Genomic DNA, 17,653 nt, shown 5'->3' with positions numbered 1-17,653 from the left:
AACCCGCAGGAACTCGCAAGACATTGTCGTCTTGCGAAGCAAGCCCATAGGAGATTCATTTTGCAAAGCACCTCCAAAACGGAAAACTCTTTCGTCTAGCGAGTTTTCTGTCTTGCGAGGCATTCGTCTTGCGGGGCACCACTGTATCTCTTCTTATTATTTATTAAATTTCTATACAGTGGTACCTCGGGTTATGAACTTAATTCGTTCTGGAGGTCCGTTCTTAACCTGAAACTGTTCTTAACCTGAGGTACCACTTTAGCTAATGGGGCCTCCCGCTGTCGCCACACGATTTCTGTTCTCATCCTGAAGCAAAGTTCTTAACCTGAGGTACTATTTCTGGGTTAGCGGAGTCTGTAACCTGAAATGACTGTAACCTGAAGCATCTGTAATCCGAGGTACCAGTGTACTGCCTTTCTCCTGATGATCACAGGATGGTTTGCACCCTACTTTATAGCCCTTAGAGGCTCTCAGCAAGATTGCTTGCTGAAGATTCTCATTATAAAGACTACAGTCAGGTCTAGCATCAAGAACAGACATAACACAATGCAACTGTGAATCTAGCATAGTACCACACATCCATATACATAGTTTAGATGGCAGCAATCAGGCCATGGTGGGGAAGTAAGGGTGACCCATTTGATACACTGCTTGGGGTTGTGGGTTTGGTTTGGTTTTCCATCTTGAAAGCAGCACTGTGTCCAAATTGTCTCCTACATTTTCCATTGCTTGGTGAGAAAAGAACTTGCATGAGAAGATAGTCAGATAAAATTTTGGTGACATTCTCATGAGTGGCGTGAAGGCTCATGTTGTTCCCAGCTCTTTTTTGTAAACAAAAGAAATGAGGTGCCAGTACTCATGTCTTGATAAAAGTGGGAGGGGTGGCTAACACCCCATAGGACAGGATCACACTTCAAAACAACCTTGACAGATTAGAGAACTGGGCAAAAACAAACAAGATGAATTTTAACAGGGAGAAATGTAAAGTATTGCACTTGGGCAAAAAAAATGAGAGGCACAAATACAAGATGGGTGACACCTGGCTTGAGAGCAGTACATGTGAAAAGGATCTAGGAGTCTTGGTTGACCACAGACTTGACATGAGCCAACAGTGTGACGCGGCAGCTAAAAAAGCCAATGCAATTCTGGGCTGCATCAATAGGAGTATAGCATCTAGATCAAGGGAAGTAATAGTGCCACTGTATTCTGCTCTGGTCAGACCTCACCTGGAGTACTGTGTCCAGTTCTGGGCACCACAGTTCAAGAAGGACACTGACAAACTGGAACGTGTCCAGAGGAGGGCAACCAAAATGGTCAAAGGCCTGGAAACGATGCCTTATGAGGAACGGCTAAGGGAGCTGGGCATGTTTAGCCTGGAGAAGAGGAGGTTAAGGGGTGATATGATAGCCATGTTCAAATATATAAAAGGATGTCATATAGAGGAGGGAGAAAGGTTGTTTTCTGCTGCTCCAGAGAAGCAGACACGGAGCAATGGATCCAAACTACAAGAAAGAAGATTCCACCTAAACATTAGGAAGAACTTCCTGACAGTAAGAGCTGTTCGACAGTGAAATTTGCTTCCAAGGAGTGTGGTGGAGTCTCCTGCTTTGGAGGTCTTTAAGCAGAGGCTTGACAACCATATGTCAGGAGTGCTCTGATGGTGTTTCCTGCTTGGCAGGGGGTTGGAATCGATGGCCCTTGTGGTCTCTTCCAACTCTATGATTCTATGATTCTATGTGTCATGGACGCCAGCACAAAATGACTGCCATGGGAAGCAAAAATATACCACCACCACCCACACACAAGAGCACTGGTTGTGCCTTACTTTCAGGGTAGCTAAGAGGTGTTTTTCAGTCACCTTTATTTCATACTACAAAACATCTCTCTGGTGGTCTGTGTTCTGCAGACTTTATAGGTTCTTGCCCTTCCATGAAACCTCACCATATCCTCAGCTGGGTATTCCTTTAAGTACAGGATGGTGGAAATCTGTCCATTGCTGCCTCCACATGTAAAATATTTTTGCTTTTTAACAAATCAACAAAGCTAGGAGGAAGAACTTCCCTTAAAAACAAGACGAGTGAGCACACTGATCTCATGCACTGGGAAGCCAGACTCCTTTGTTTCCCAGGCTTCAGTTAGAACTCAGGGGAAGTCATTGGTAGATAGCTCAAGCCATGGGGCTGCCAGATCAGGAAGTGCAAATAGTCAGGGAGGTGTCAGAGTGGTGTTGAAATAATGAATGCAGGGGTTCCTAGCCCTTGGACCTCCATATGCAGTTGGAGTACAACTCCCACCATCTCTGAGCATTGGTTGGGGCTGCTGGAAGTTGGATTCTCAACAACATCTGGAAGGCTACACTCAGGCCTTCCAAGTGTCCCTTTTTCCAGGGATACTCCTGGATTTACAGAAGCTGTCCTGGTTTCTGATTTGATCCTGGAATGTCCTGCTTTTCCTTAAGACGTCCCTATTTTCATCAGATAAATGTTGGAGGGTATGCCACAGGTTAGACACCCTGGCTGAATAGAAATGGAAATGTACACACACCACCCAAAACCACCTCACAACCAGAAAGCAAGCTTTGCTTCACCCACAAAAATGCCGAATACGTTCTAAAGGTCCATGAGAGTGTGAAGAAGAATCGAAGCCATTTCTGCAAGGAGTACACCTTTTTTGGGAAATTGGAAGATAGGTTTCAGCACTGCGGTACTTGAAACCAGCAATTGCTGATACCAAATTTAAAAGCAGACTGTGGCGTGTTTACATTCAGCAAGGCATCTCTCTGCTGGCCAGCTTAAGACAACGCCAATATGCTGCAATTTTAACCACTGCAACAAGTTTGCAGGTGCTCTCTTTCGAATCCTAGCTATACTTCAAAGATAGCAGCCCTAACTCACAATTTTAAGAAATACCTTCCAGTTGTGATTTGCCACTCAGATCCTACCCGGGTCACTGATTTCAAGCTTCTTCTATTCATTAGGAAAAGAAAAAAGAAATGCTTCTTTCAAAAGTTATCTGTTGGTTCACACATGGTTTTGAATTTCTGTTTGGGGACCATAATGTGGGAGCAGGCAGGCAGCAGCACGTTGTCTTTAAAAAACTGTAAATTTAATTGATGTAGTGAAAACAGTTCGGAAACTTCAGCTGCTGTAGAATTTGGTGGCCAGGTTGCTCACTAGGTTAGACTGTTTGAGCATATTACACTGATCCTGGTCCGACTGCACTGGCTGCCAATTAGTTTCTGGGCCGAATTCAAAGTGCTGGTTTTGACCTGTAAAGCCTTAAACAACTCAGGACCACAATACCTCAAGGACCACGTCTCGCCATATGAACTGACCCAGACCCTGCAATCCATGTGTCTCCTCCAAGGTAGGTCTGGAGGGTGACACACAATAATTCTTTTCTACAGTCCACTAAGAGCTAGAGGTCAGAGCTACTGGAATATGGAGAAGCACACATCAGTACCAGTTGTTTCAGCAAACACTAGAGTGAATCCCTTAAGCTGGTCCTGGAAGCCAACTGGAAGCCAATGCAGCTGTTTCAAAACAGGTGTTCATAGAATTGTAGAGTTGGAAGGGAACAAAAGACACATCTAGTCCAAGAAATGCAGGAATCACAGCTTAAAGGGGTTCTAAGAGTTCTAAATGCCCAGCTTTTCCTAACCTTTTACCCTACATATGTTTTGGACTACTGTTGGCCATGCTGATACAAATTCTACACCAACAACTTCTGAAAAGCACATCTAGGTACAACTAGGTGGTTTGCTATGCATTGGTTTCCTTTCCTATAAGACTTGGCCTCAGCTTTCCTTGAACTATTCAGCTTAGCAAGAGGGAGCAACCTGAGGAGTAAATTATACATAACTCCTGAACATCACAGCACCTAAAATATTAATTTCTTCACACTGTAACAGCATCAGCTGAACAAGCAAAGACTAGGGGGTAATTTTGCTCAGTCCACTTTCTTGCTTGTTTAGTTCTGTCAACGACAGGTAAGGCTTTTGTTCTCCCCTGAAAGCTCCAGTAACCCACTTGCAAAAGCTGGAAGTTTATCTGGAGCTAGTGGAGGCTGGTCAAGCAGGCCCAATGGGGCACTGCCCTGCAAACCTCAGTCTGCAAGAAATGGTGAGAGGATGCAGTGCCTGCAAAGGAGGAGTGGCAGATGAAACTGACGGAGTATGTAGAATTAGCAAGTTTGATGAGTAAAATGAGAGAACAAGAAGTGACAACATTTAAAGAGGATTGGAAATTATTTGTAGATTATTTTTTTAAAAAAAACACCAATTTGTAAGAATGTTAAAACGCTAGTTGGTTTGGAGTAAGCTTAGTAGTTTAAAATTGTAATGAGGAAAATTTGGAGGTAAGAATGATTAGGAAAAGCAGAATACGCAATTTGAGGAAACTATGGAAGGTTGGAAGGGAAATTGAGCACAAGAAATTATTTGATGAAATGATTGAAATGTACTGTATTATTGTTTGTTGTTTTTCTGTCTTTTTCTTTTTTTTTCTCCGATTGTATTTTGGAATGTGTGTGTGGGCGTGTGTGCATATGTGTGTGTGTAGATAGATGATAAATAGATGGATGATAGATAGATGATAGATGATAGATAGATGATAGATAGATAGATATAGATAGATAGATGATAGATAGATGATAGATAGATAGATAGATAGATAGATAGATAGATAGATAGATAGATGATAGTGCTTTTTTCTGGGGGACAGAGGGGTACACATACCCCCAAGCATTTTGTAAATCTAAGTTTGGCCTCATTGAGGGGCAGTATTTCAATATGAGTAGGAAAATGAGAGTACCCCTAAACATTTTTTTTAGAAAAAAGCACTGTGTATGTGCACACATACACACAGTCTGCCCCCAACTAGTTCCCAACTGCCTGCTTTGTTACTTACAACTAGTCAGGGGGTGACTGCCTGTTACTGACTCTGGCTCCACCTACTGTTGGTCCTCCTGCCTTTCCAAATGAGCCCCCGGTGACTGGAACTAGCGGGAGCTGGCTGAGTGGGTTCAAAATGTCTGGAGAGCACCAGTATGGGAAAGGCTGGGCTAGGCAGATGCCCCAATTCTGCAGCGCGAGATTTGATCACAGATTGAAGATAGTCCCCTGTGAAATATGCAAGAGACCATTAAAACGGAAACTGCTTGTCAAGGGCTCTTAAGCTATTTTTACAGAGTAGAAGCCAGTTAGGGGAAGTCAAGAGTGGCAAATAATTGAATTCTCTCCCCGGCTCCTGCTCTCCCTAACACATTGCTGCATGAGCTCCTGACAAGAGAGCCTTAATGAAATCCCTAATGGAATTTTTTTCCAGCACTCAAATCACCCAAAGTGAGGAGAGGTTCCTTGTTTAAGAACATCACCATTCTATATGGCACAATGCATGTTCCTTATAATATTGCTTACCAGACCAACCCTAAGGTATTAGAGCAGATCACAAAGCCAATAAACAAAAGCCAATTATACTGTAATGTAGTAATCGATGCGGCAGAAGGAAAGGGGAGATAGCGAGACCCACTGTATCGGCTCTGCATCAGAGGTAGAGCTAAGTTAGCCCATTCCATTGGTTTCCCCCCTTCCCACAACTGCCTCCATTGCAACAACATGATATGATCCTCACAGGAGTGTCATATAGGAAACAGGAGGAATTTGAGTCAAAGGAGCCTAGAGCCATATTCATACCATGCATTTAAAGTGCTATGATTCCACTTTATACAATCATGGCTTCCCCCAAAGAATCCTGGGAATTGCAATTTGGTTAAGGGTGCTGAGAGTCACTAGAAAACTCTCATTCCCCTCATGGAGCTACAATTCTCAGAATGGTTTAATAATCAATCCCTCTTCAAAGGAAACTGTGAGAATTGTAGCTCCAGGAGTTGAATAGGAGTCTCCTGAGGACTCTCAGCACTCTTAACAAACCACAGCTCCCTTAATTCTTTGAGGGAAGCCATGGTTGTTTAAAGTGGTATCATAGTGCTTTAAAGGCTGGGTGTGAATGTAGCCATACAGTGGATTATTGGTGCACTCAATGGAGATCTTTGCAAGGGTGTCATGATAAAGCAAAGCAGAGGAAGGAAGTTGCTTGTGATTTCTGGTCAGACATGCAGCTTTTCTGTGAAAAAAGTTGAGGTTCCATTTACGGAAGACTCCTGCAGCAACACTTGAGTGTATTGGCTTGAGTGTATTGTCAGTGCAGGGATTCAAACACTAAAGGAACAAATATTGGCACCTCATCACCAGATCTCTGGTGATTCACCATCAGCCAATGTAGAGCCTTGAGAAGCCTTTCATTTCCCTCAGTGGTGAACTGGGGCAGCAACAGGTCTATTCTGAGCCAAAGGCCCATTTTTATTTTATTTTTAAATTTATTACCTAGGAATTGCATCTTCCAGAAGTTCTCAGTTCATAGTCTGACTGAGGATATGGGAGATAAATTTAGTTTGCATTTAAAGGTGAACCGACCTAATTCACACATTCTGTCACATAAAGAAACTGAAATACATCCACCCCTTAAAACATGCACTTCTCTGGATTTTGAAAGGCAATTCTTCAGCCAAGGAATGTGTACAAAAGTACATATTCTGTGGTAAAGTGCAGAATTAAGCATGTATTCATAGGAACAAAGTATACAAACGCATTACATTAAGCCTTACAAATCACATGCAAACAGATATATTTTAAGAGAAATTCACAGTAAATGTTGAAATTTCATGAGGGTAAGAGAAATTCACAGTAAATGTTGAAATTTCATGAGGGCTTTTTTTAAAATGTGAAAATGTGGAGAAGTTGATTTAAGACTGGAATAAAACCAAAAGTGACCAAACCCCACACCCCTAATTCTGATTGGGGCAGCTGCTGAAATTTGTTCTATTTGATATGTGGGTTGGTAAGAGAATTGCCTTGGGCCTAATGCTGGGGTTTCTTCTGCCTCACCCCATTTTTAAGCTGAGTTTGGTGTGTGTATGTCTACTACATATCTCACAATGGGGCTGAATTCTGAGGCTCCTGCACCAACACAGCTGTAGGGCAGGGATGGGGAACCTGTGGTCCTCTAGATGTTGCTGGGCTACAGCTCCCATCATTCCTGACCATTGGCCATGTTGGCTGGGGCTGATGGGAGTCTATTCCCAGCAACCGGTATCAGGGTCATACTGCCTCCAACAGAAGAGACCCATCCTGGCTAGTAGTTCTTCCTGCTTAGAAGTAAAGAACATGAGGAGAGCCTGCTGAAACAGGCCAATGGCCCATCTTGTCCATTTTACTAGATGTTTGGTCCATTTCCCATGAAAACTTGTTTCTTCTCCCTCCCTCCCTCCCACCCCCTCTCTCTCTCAACTTACTGCATGGATGGAACATTTTTCCCCCAAATCCTTCTTGCTGTAGCACAGCAGGTACACTGAAAGTTCTTCCAGGAGCTTGTAGGCAGCCTTTGTGTCCTTACTTTTCCTTAACCACTGCTCGCTTCCAAGGAGATGTGTTCCCTTCCTTCCTCTTCACATCAACCCAGTGCACTTTTCTTGCCTCATTAGTGCTTCATCATGCCAGTTTGTTATTTTGCTCCTTTAGTGTGCCAGTAGGATCGGGGAGGAAAAGGGTTCATTACTTGGTAGGGGGAAAGGCCACATAATATAGTCATTAGCATTTTCCCCAGAAGCAAGAACCAAATTCTAATTAGGTTTATTAGGAAACAAATGGAGAACAGAAGGGTTGCCTGCAAGATCCAGCAGCCAAAGAACTTAGCGATTCTGCAGTCAGCAAGTGCCTTTTTGTCTGGGGTGCGGGGTAGGGGGTAGGATCAGAGACCAAGGATTTGAATCTTGCCCTCACCAGAGATGGGGGACAAATTTGATTCACTTTGCATTTCAATGAGAACTGCCCTAATGTGCACTTCCGCAAACTGTACACAAACTGAAACACAGCCTCCCTTCGAAATTCACATGTTTCTGAATTCTGCGGTGCAGCTCTCCAGCAAAGTAATGTGTACAAAAATACATAATGGTAGGCTAAAATATGCACACAAAAATCATATATTAGAGCTGGCACTTAAAGGCTAAATTTGCTCCCTGGACCAGACATTCCTTATCCCTGTTCTGAAACATCACCCCCTGTAGTAGCCAGGATCACAGATACAGGTGGTGCAATAAGTATGGGGTACTGAGTGGAAAGGCAGCGGAGTTTTTGAAAACTATGCACCAAAATCCTGATCATTCAGGGTTCCCAAGACTCAGGAAGCTTCAGCTAAATATGCAGAGGAAACTGCCTTATATAGAGTCAGACCGTTGGTCCACTTAGCTCAGCATTGTCCACACTGACTGACTTCAGCTCTCCAGAATTTCAGACAGAGTTCTCTCCCCATCCTACATGAAGATGCTAGGGAGTGAACCTGGGACCTTCTGCACACAAAGCAAGATGCTCTACCACTGAGCTATGACCCTTCTCCAGTAGAATCCCCTGACCCAACCTTCCTGCTGAATGTGGGAAGGCCAAAGGTGGTTGCAAGAATATATTGGGGTGAGGTTAGTACACATGAGCCTTCAACAGGTTGAACATTTCAGTATCTGAACAGTGCTAAAGTTAAAAAGTGCAATCCTAGGCATGTTTACTCTATGGCTGCCATATGTTTAGGATTTCAAAGGCAGAGAATAATTGGGTGCACTCTTCCCACCTTAGATCAAATCTATGCTGCCAGGTGCCATAAGAAAGCGGCAGAGATAGTGCAGGATAGTACGCACCCCAGAAATGATCTCTTTCAGCTTCTGCCTTCTGGAAGAAGGTATAGGGTTATAAAGGCCAGGACTAGCCACCTGAGAAACAGTTTCTACGCAAATGCAATTCTGGTTCTAAACGCAGCATAAGGGGTCTCTATAGTATAGTGTATTTTAAAATGGGGTTTCAGAGTTTTTAGGGTGTTTTGAATGTTTTATGTAGTTTTGTAGTTGTTTTATGTAGTTTTTCAATTTCATTGTTCTGCATGGGACAATGAGAATAAAGATATTGTATATCGGGGGAAATTTCCGAAAGGCTGCGCTTTTGTCCTGGATCTTAGGCAACACTGAATATCAGTTGCTGGGTATCAATTGCTGGAATCCAGTGAGAGGGGAGCGTGCTCTGGTGCTCAAATCCTGATTGTGGGCTTCCCAAACGCATCTTGTTGGTCACTGTGAGAACAGGATGCCAAACTATATGGGCCATTGGCCTGATCCAGATGGCTCCCCCTCCTCTTCCTCTTCTTCTTTGTTGATATTATGTATTTTTATTATATAATGGATTACATTCAACCATCATTGTACTGTACTTGGAGTATAATCGTTGAAATTGACAGAGAACTAACTTAGACCGATTAATTTTAGTGGCTTTACTCTGAATAAACCTTGTTCGAATGCAGCGCTTATACAGGGTGGCCCAAAAGTAGATATACTTTCCATACATACATACAGTGGTACCTCGGGTTAAGAACTTTGCTTCAGGATGAGAACAGAAATCGTGCGGCAGCAGCGGGAGGCCCCATTAGCTAAAGTGGTACCTCAGGTTAAGAACAGTTTCAGGTTAAGAACGGACCTCCAGAACGAATTAAGTTCTTAACCCGAGGTACCACTGTACATCAATACATACATGATTGTTTTTCGTTTCTGATATTTTGAATGATCAGAATTTGAGACAAGAACAAACAAAGTGGATTCTAAAGCAGCACACCTACTTTTGGGCTACCGTGTGTGTGTGTGTGTGTTGCTCATTATTTTAAACTGTAAGTTGCTGAGAGGTATGATTGCAGTAGGTGACTCACAAATCACATCAAACACACAGTGAATAGTGTTTAGGAACCATTCCTAATTCTGCCCTCACTCCCACTCTCATCAAGGTTTATTTTTTATAAAGCACTGGAATGTATTTTAGCAGGCTAATAATGCGCAGTGGACCTTTTTAGTACATAGCCAGCAGTAGCCCATTGGGACTGGTAGGGTGGAAGCTGGGGACGCCAACAGTAGGTGGCCCCAGAGCCAATGTTAGGTGGAGCCAACAACTTCTAGAGAGCCAGTGTGGTGTAGTGGTTAAGAGCGGTAGTCTCGTAATCTGGTCAACTGGGTTCGCGTCCCCACTCCTCCTCATGCAGCTGCTGGGTGACCTTGGGCTACTCACACTTCTTTGAAGTCTCTCAGCCTCACTCACCTCACAGAGTGTTTGTTGTGGGGAAGGAAGGGATAGGAGAATGTTAGCCGCTTTGAGACTCCTTCGGGTAGTGATAAAGTGGGATATCAAATCCAAACTCCAACTCCTCCAACTCCTCCTCCTCCTCCTCCTCCTCCTCCTCCTCCTCCTCCTCCTCCTCCTCCTCCTTCTTCTTCTTCTTCTTCTTCTTCTTCTTCTTCTTCTTCTTCTTCCCATCCTTCACCCTGTTGAGCTCTACAGAGGAGGAAGCTGACATATGCACACTCCCCGGTCGAGTTGTAAGTAAGAAGGCAGGCAAGAGGGGCTGGCTGAGGGCAGACTGATGTTGATGGGGCACTGCCCCATTTGCCCTAATGTGCTGACCCACTGAGAGGTAGGTTGCCCACAGGACTTTAAATTGTCACAAGGACATTGGGGTGGGTGATAGCTTCCACCAACCTTTTGATACAATACAGCTCGGACTGGGCCAGAAAATGGATTGCTCCAGCACTTTCCCCCTCTCCATCATGTATCACCAGGGGTTATCTGGTACCTAGGCACGATCTATCATCACCACCACCACCCAGAGATAAATGGCTAACGGTTAAAAAAAAGTATGATCATTACGTTGAAGTGATGAGCCAGGAGGTCATCGAGTTTGACAAGAGCAAGGAAAGTCATTTCCTGTGGTATCATTAGCTGTATTTTAGAGAACAGGCCTCGTAATTGCTATGGTAATTGGACCCTGGATCTGCCTGTGAGAGCATGTTGGTTATTTTTAACATTAATTTCTATGCAAAGGAGAGAGTTGGCATTTCACTTTCATTGCAAGGTGCTCTGCAGAAGACTGAACTGTGGGTTGATACCTGCGGCAGCTGGGGTTAATTCTCAGGTTCCTGCATGGTTTGAATATCCAAAAATGTTTAGACAGTGCCCAGAGTAATACTCAGCCATTATCACAATTGTAGTGGATGGGAAAAAATGCATATCCTGGTTCAAATAGGATGGGGGGCCTAACCTGTTGCTCTCCAGGTAGTTTCATACTATAGCTCCCATCATCCTTGGCTATTGCCCATGCTGGCTGGAGCTTATGGGACTTATTAATTAATCAAATAATTAAATCTATATCCCACTCTACCTCTCAAAGGAGGCAGCCAATTAAATTAAATTAAAACTATTAAAAAATATTTTAAACAATTCAAATACAGATGCAAACTGAGAGAGAACTCCATTTGTTGAACGGGAAAAGTCTCTAAATTAGGCACCAAAAAGACAAGTGAGATGGCACCTGCCTAATATTTAATGGGAGGGAATTCCACCACAGTAATGACCCATTGTGAGGAACTGACTTCCTTATAAGATGTAAGAGGCCCTTGCCTGCAGAGCACAGTGGTCAATTGGGTGCATAAGGAGTGAGATGATATTTCAGTTGTTCACTGTTGAGTAACATCTTGGAGTAAAGTTAAAGGTAAAGGATGCCTGGACAGTTAAGTCTAGTCAACGGCGACAATGGGGTTGCAGCGCTCATCTCACTTCAGGCCGAGGGAGCCGGTGTTTGTCCACAGACAGATTTCCCGGTCATGTGACTAGCATGACTAAACCACTTCTGGCACAATGGAACACCGTGACGGAAACCAGAGCACACGGAAATGCCTTTTACCTTCCCGCCACAGCGGTACCTATTTATCTACTTGCACTGGCATGCACGGCTAGGTTGACAGGAGCTGGGACAGAGCAATGGGACCTCACCCCATTGCGGGGATTTGAACCGCCGACCTTCTGATCGGCAAGCCCAAGGTTTAGACCACAGTGCCACCCATGTCCCTAATACCTAGGAGGCCACAGGCTAGCTCCCCATCACCCAGAAAAAGAAGCATCCCTGGGTGATCCTATACACACAAGATGGAGGGGAGATAAGTGACCAGTGCATATGGGTGAACCATTTCCAAAAAATTACAAAGCCCTGAACAACTTATGTCCAGGGTCCCTCAGGGGCTCCTTAAACCCTTAAATTTCAGATTGATCACTAAAATAATCTGCAGGAGCATTGCTAGTTGTTCTCCAACTTGGTGAGGCTCTTATTGACAACAATAAAAAACTGTGTCTATAGTGTCATCAACCCAGTCCTATGCAATACTCTGCCAATAGACATTCAGCAGGTGCCTTCTGTGCCAACTTTTTTTAATAAAAATGTTTTTATTGAAATATTTTCATGCGTAACAAAGGTACATATAATGTCTCTGTTTTCAATTCACAGAGTCCTTTCTATAGGTCAGTTACATTCAGGGTGAGACACTGTAGGGAGATAGAAGGGGGAGATAACTTTTTTCATTATTTGGCATAGTGTATGTGCAGAGTTTCTGTGTCAGCATCACGTGGAGAGGTTCTTTCTTTCTTTATTAATTTATTCATTAATGTTGGTGGTGCGAGAGGATGGAAAGCCCAGAGCATGGTTGGTTGCATTCAGTTAATTGCAGTGAGTTTTCCTTGGGGGTGGTTGTTGGGTCAATTCGTATGTATGCTGGGGGGGGGGGGGGTTAGGTCATGGTCTTCTTGGAATGCATATGGAATAAAGGGAAGCACCAGGGTGAAGACATCCTCTTCCGTTGGTCTCTGTGCTAATTTCAGTTTGCTGGTTAGCTTTTCTAGTAGGGTTGCTCCCCATACAGTTTAAATGCCTGCTGAATACTTCTCTATTCTGCCAGGGCCATGCAGATAATTAAGAATGCACCCTTCAACAGTGGTTAATAGATGTCTGCTCTTAACTTTCTGTAATTGTTTTTATTGAATATTTCTATATTCCGTTGGTGTAAACCAGGGGTCAGCAAACTTTTACAGCAAGGAGCCGGTCCACTGTCCCTCAGACCTTTGGGGGGGGGGGCTGGACTATATTTTGAAGAAGAAGAAAAATGATGCAAGAGCACCACGAGCCCCTGTGGCTGCTTACCTGTGTCTTGTGAGTGGAAGGGGCAGGCAGTGGCGGCAGAGGGATGATGAGCGTGTGCGAAAGGGCTCTGGAGAGAGGCTGCTTAAAATGGCAGCCACTCGAGCACTGCTGCTGCTGCTGCTGCTGCTGACACCAACAAAGCCCAGCCCCTTCCTCCTCTAGGCAGGGCAGGGAGAAGCCAGGAGGAGGGAGGGAGGAGGTGCCACCACCGCCGCGTGAGGGAGAGGGACAGAGAGGGGAAGAACACTCGCACTGGTGATCCACACAGCAATTCCCGGACCATCCGCAGGCCGGATCCAGAAGACAATTGGGCCTGATCTGGCCCGCGGACCTTAGTTTGCCAACCCATGGTGTAAACCACTTAGATATTGTTTTTATGACATAACAGTATGCAAATGTTTTTATAAATAAATAAAATTGGATCCCTCCATTTAAATGGAGAAAAGCTTAATGAAAGCTAAGGTGTGGTTTTTGTTGTTGTTTTTTAAATGCTCAGTACATCTTAGTCTTCATTTTTATTCTCTCCAGGTGCAAACAGATGTCCTATCCCGATGACCTGCCCCAGATCTCGGTGGTCTTTATTTTTGTAAATGAGGCTCTATCTGTCATCTTGCGCTCAGTACACAGTGTTGTGAATCACACGCCATCCCACTTGCTCAAGGAGATTATCTTGGTGGATGACAACAGTGACAATGGTGAATATTCAAAACACCTGTTTGTTTGTTTGTTTGTTTGTTTGTTTGTTTGTTTGTTTGTGTTTGTTTTCTGTTTCTTACTAATATGCCTGTTTGGATTGTCCATAATGGGGGGAAAGCTGTTGAGGAAAAATGATTCATATGTTCTTATGAGCAGCTTGTTTTCCCACTATGGGGAAATAATGTGCTAATTGCGTGCTGTGCAATGCCACAGCTTAGTGGCAGAGTGTATACAAAAAGTCCCATGTTCAAATTCTGGTATCTTCAGGCAAGACTAAACTCTTGTCTGAAACCCTTGAGAACTGCTGCCAGACCGTGTAAACAACACTGGACTAGATGGACCAATGGCAGCTTCCCATGTGCCACACAGCTGTGGCCCTTTCCCTGGAAACATATGGGTTCTGCGCTGCATTCGCACCACAACTGATCCTGTTCTCCCCAACATTACCCTAACTGTCAAGTTCCTAAATATATTTGTGCTTTCACATGACATAAAAGAAAAATATAGCAGAAGTTTAGTCCTGATTTCTGTGTCATTTGCTTCCAGGAGAAAAAAAAGAATCCAATTGCAAATAACACGAAAATTAGTGCTAAACATGTGCTTGTTCTGCTTCAATGGAGGCGGCAGGTATGGACACCAAAAAGAATGAAGATATAGAGGTATTGTTTCTGCTGAAGGAGAACTTGTGATCCAATCTTGGGGTGCAATATGTATATTTACTGTGGGGTGCACTTAAAGTTTGGAAACATAGGAAATGGCCTTGCACTGAGTCAGACCACTGGTCTATCTAGTTCAATAATGACTATACCGACCAGTTTCCGGCAGGGGTCTTTCCCAGCCCTACCTGGAAATGCTGGGAATTGAACATGTGACCTTCTGTATTCTAAGTCAGATGTCCTACCACTGAGTTATGGCTCTTTCCAAGTGAATCTTTCTTAAGCTTTGGTCAGTGTGACCAACTTATTACAATTTAATGCACGGAAACTCATTATATCTCATGATTTGGAATAGTAATACCAACAATAATTAATAATAATATTCAAATAGCCCAATCCATTTCATTTTGGGCTACCTAACATAGGAAATGCACAATAAAATAGAGTAACCCCAATATGTTACACTATCCAACTAAATCCTATTCAGAATAGACCCACTGAAATTAATGAACTTAAGTGAATCAAGTCCATTAATTTCAATGTGTCTACTCCAGGTAGCACAATCATTGAATACTACCCTCTGTTTTTGAAGTAATTTTTAAATGGTGGGGCAGACAGAAGGGGCTAAGTACTGCGTAATTTGGCTTGATTGAATTGTCCTCATTCAGGTCTTCAGAAATGTTTGTTGCTGTTGTTGTTGTTGTTGTTGTTTAGTCGTTTAGTCGTATCCGACCCTTCATGACCCCATGGACCAGAGCACGCCAGGCACTCCTGTCCTCCACTGCCTCCCGCAGTTTGGTCAAACTCATGTTGGTAGCTTTGAGAACACCGTCCAACCATCTCGTCCTCTGTCATCCCCTTCTCCTTGTGCCCTCAATCTTACCCAACATCAGGGTCTTTTCCAGGGAGTCTTCTCTTCTCTTGAGGTGGCCAAAGTATCAGAGCCTTCAGCTTCAGAAATGTTTACTCCGAGATAAGTGAGATTCTGTTGAAATGAAACAGAATGTGCTTCTCAACTCCCAAATCTCCTTGTCTCTTTGTTTTTACAGTTGAGCTGAAGTTTAATTTGGACCAGTATGTCCACAAGAGATACCCAGGGCTGGTGAAAATAGTTCGTAATAACAAACGAGAGGGGCTGATCCGAGCCAGAATCCAAGGTTGGAAGGCAGCAACATCACCAGTGGTTGGGTTTTTTGATGCTCACGTCGAGTTCAACACCGGCTGGTAAGGTCTATGATAGGTAGGACATGGGCAGGGGAGATGGCATAATGGACAAGTTGGGGCGGGGATGCTAAGCCATGGAAACTGAGAAAAATCTGAAGCCTGTATTCTGTATTCGAAGTGCTGTGGTTTTTTTTACTAATGTAGCTGAGTCATAGGAAAGGTTATCAGAGAAAGAGAATTCTCTCTTAACCCACCAGTGGCAAAGCATTTGTCCTTCACTCATCTAGGACAAGGATTGTAGGCTAGCTAATTTAAGTATTAAATATTAACAGTTAATGTATCTCAGGTGTAAGCTTCAAGGTTGTGCTTTGTGATAGAATGGATGCTTGAATCGGGCAATTGGCAAAAAGCTAAAAGGACGGCTGCTTTAACTGGCAATCGATAAAAGACCTTGAGAACTTGCTGAGACACTTTTATTACCATGCCTGTGATGGTGGTGGAGTTTGAAATGCTGTCTGCAGACTGCTAAAACTCTGTCTCATGACAACTTCATTCCAGTTACTGAAACTTAGGCTTGAACTGCACATTCTACAGAGTCCCGTTTCCTTCCTTCCTTCCTTCCTTCCTTCCTTCCTTCCTTCCTTCCTTCCTTCCTTCCTTCCTTCCTTCCTTCCTGTTGGTTTAACCCAACACAGCCTGGGTCACTCTGCAACTAGCCACAATGGCTATGTTGTGCCACCACAATGCTTCTAAATACCAGTAGCAAGAAATAACAGGAGAAGAGAGGTCTCTTGTGCACATCAGGAGGTGCGGCCAGTTGACATAGTCCTGCTTCTGATAGCTCAGTTGGTTAGATGTGGTGCTAACAATGTCAAGGTTGCAGGTTCGATCCCCGTACAGTGGTACCTTGGTTCTCAAACTTATTCCATTCTGGGAGTCCATTCAACTCCCAAAACCATTCAAAAACTAAGGCGCGGCTTCTGATTGGCTGCAGGAGCTTCCTGCACTCAAGCGGAAGCCGCATTGGGCGTTCGGCTTCTGAAAAATGCTCGCAAACTGGAACACTTACTTCTGGGTTCAGGAGCTGATTTGTTCAGAAGCCAAGCCATTCGAGTACCAAGGTTCCACAGTATGTGACAACTGCATATTCCTGTATTGCTGGGGAATAGATGATCCTTAGGGTCCCTTCCAGCTCTGGATTCTATGAATGCTTCTCCCTGGTATTAAACCTGTGCATAGAGGAATGCATGAAAGGAGCTGCTGCTTATTTCCCTGACCTAGTGCCCTCCAGATGTTTTGGCTACTCCTCCCCATCAGCCCAAGCCAGCATGGCCAATGATCAGGGATGATGGGAGTTCTAATCCTGGGTTGAGGAAGTCTGGAATCAAATTGAGACATTCACCAAGTTAAACTGGGAGAGATGGGAGAGCAAACCTGGGAATGACACTGGAATGGTGACGGGGGGGGGGCAAGCCCACTCATCCTTAAAAGACAGATAGATAAGACAAAATGAGTAGACAAGAGTATTTAGCTTTGGAATCTGAAGGAGGTAAGCTTCAGTGTGCCTCCAACCAACCATTTACTTCAAGTCACATTAATGTCCCTGCAGGGAGCGCCAATGAAGTTGAAAAGAATCTAACTGGTTGAATACCCAGAAATAGTCATTATGAGGCTGGGGAGGCCCTAACACCCCCCCCCCCCACTATTCACCAGCAATAAAAAAAAAATAAAAAATGCTGCCATTTCAAACACTGTTGTCCAGATTCCTCCAGAGAATTAATTTTCAATCAAAAGATTTTGGGCCATTAGGCTAATAATGGAATGTAGGAGAATGAGGCTTAATGGTGTCTCTCTTAGCCTGAGCAATCCCCTACTTAAGTTACTCAATGAGGGAAATGAGATTGAAAATATTCAGAGCATAAGAGATGTTGTGCTGGGTCAGACCAAAGACATGTGTCCCAGCAGTCCAGAGATACTTGGGATTTGTCACAAATCAATAATTGCCAAGGAAATTCCTGACTTTTGGCCCAAAGT

The 17,653-nt window shown here is 43.8% G+C and overlaps 1 protein-coding gene across 2 annotated transcripts in view; it reads left to right on the top strand.

The window, feature by feature from the left end:
* Window positions 1–17,653, top strand: part of GALNT9 (polypeptide N-acetylgalactosaminyltransferase 9) — a 190,437-nt gene that overhangs the window by 66,660 nt on the left and 106,124 nt on the right. Inside the window, exons 3-4 of one of the 2 annotated variants that reach the window (XM_081174916.1) lie at window positions 13,632–13,798; window positions 15,505–15,679. In XM_081174916.1, coding sequence (XP_081031042.1) covers window positions 13,632–13,798; window positions 15,505–15,679 — 342 coding nt within the window. Of the gene's footprint in view, window positions 1–13,631; window positions 13,799–15,504; window positions 15,696–17,653 lie in introns of those variants that run through there. The other variant, XM_081174917.1, reaches the window with a different exon arrangement.

This window comes from Podarcis bocagei, assembly GCF_964188305.1.
Source record: "Podarcis bocagei genome assembly, chromosome: 16".
NCBI classification, from domain to species: domain Eukaryota; kingdom Metazoa; phylum Chordata; class Lepidosauria; order Squamata; family Lacertidae; genus Podarcis; species Podarcis bocagei.
This window is presented reverse-complemented; position numbering and strand designations above follow the sequence as displayed.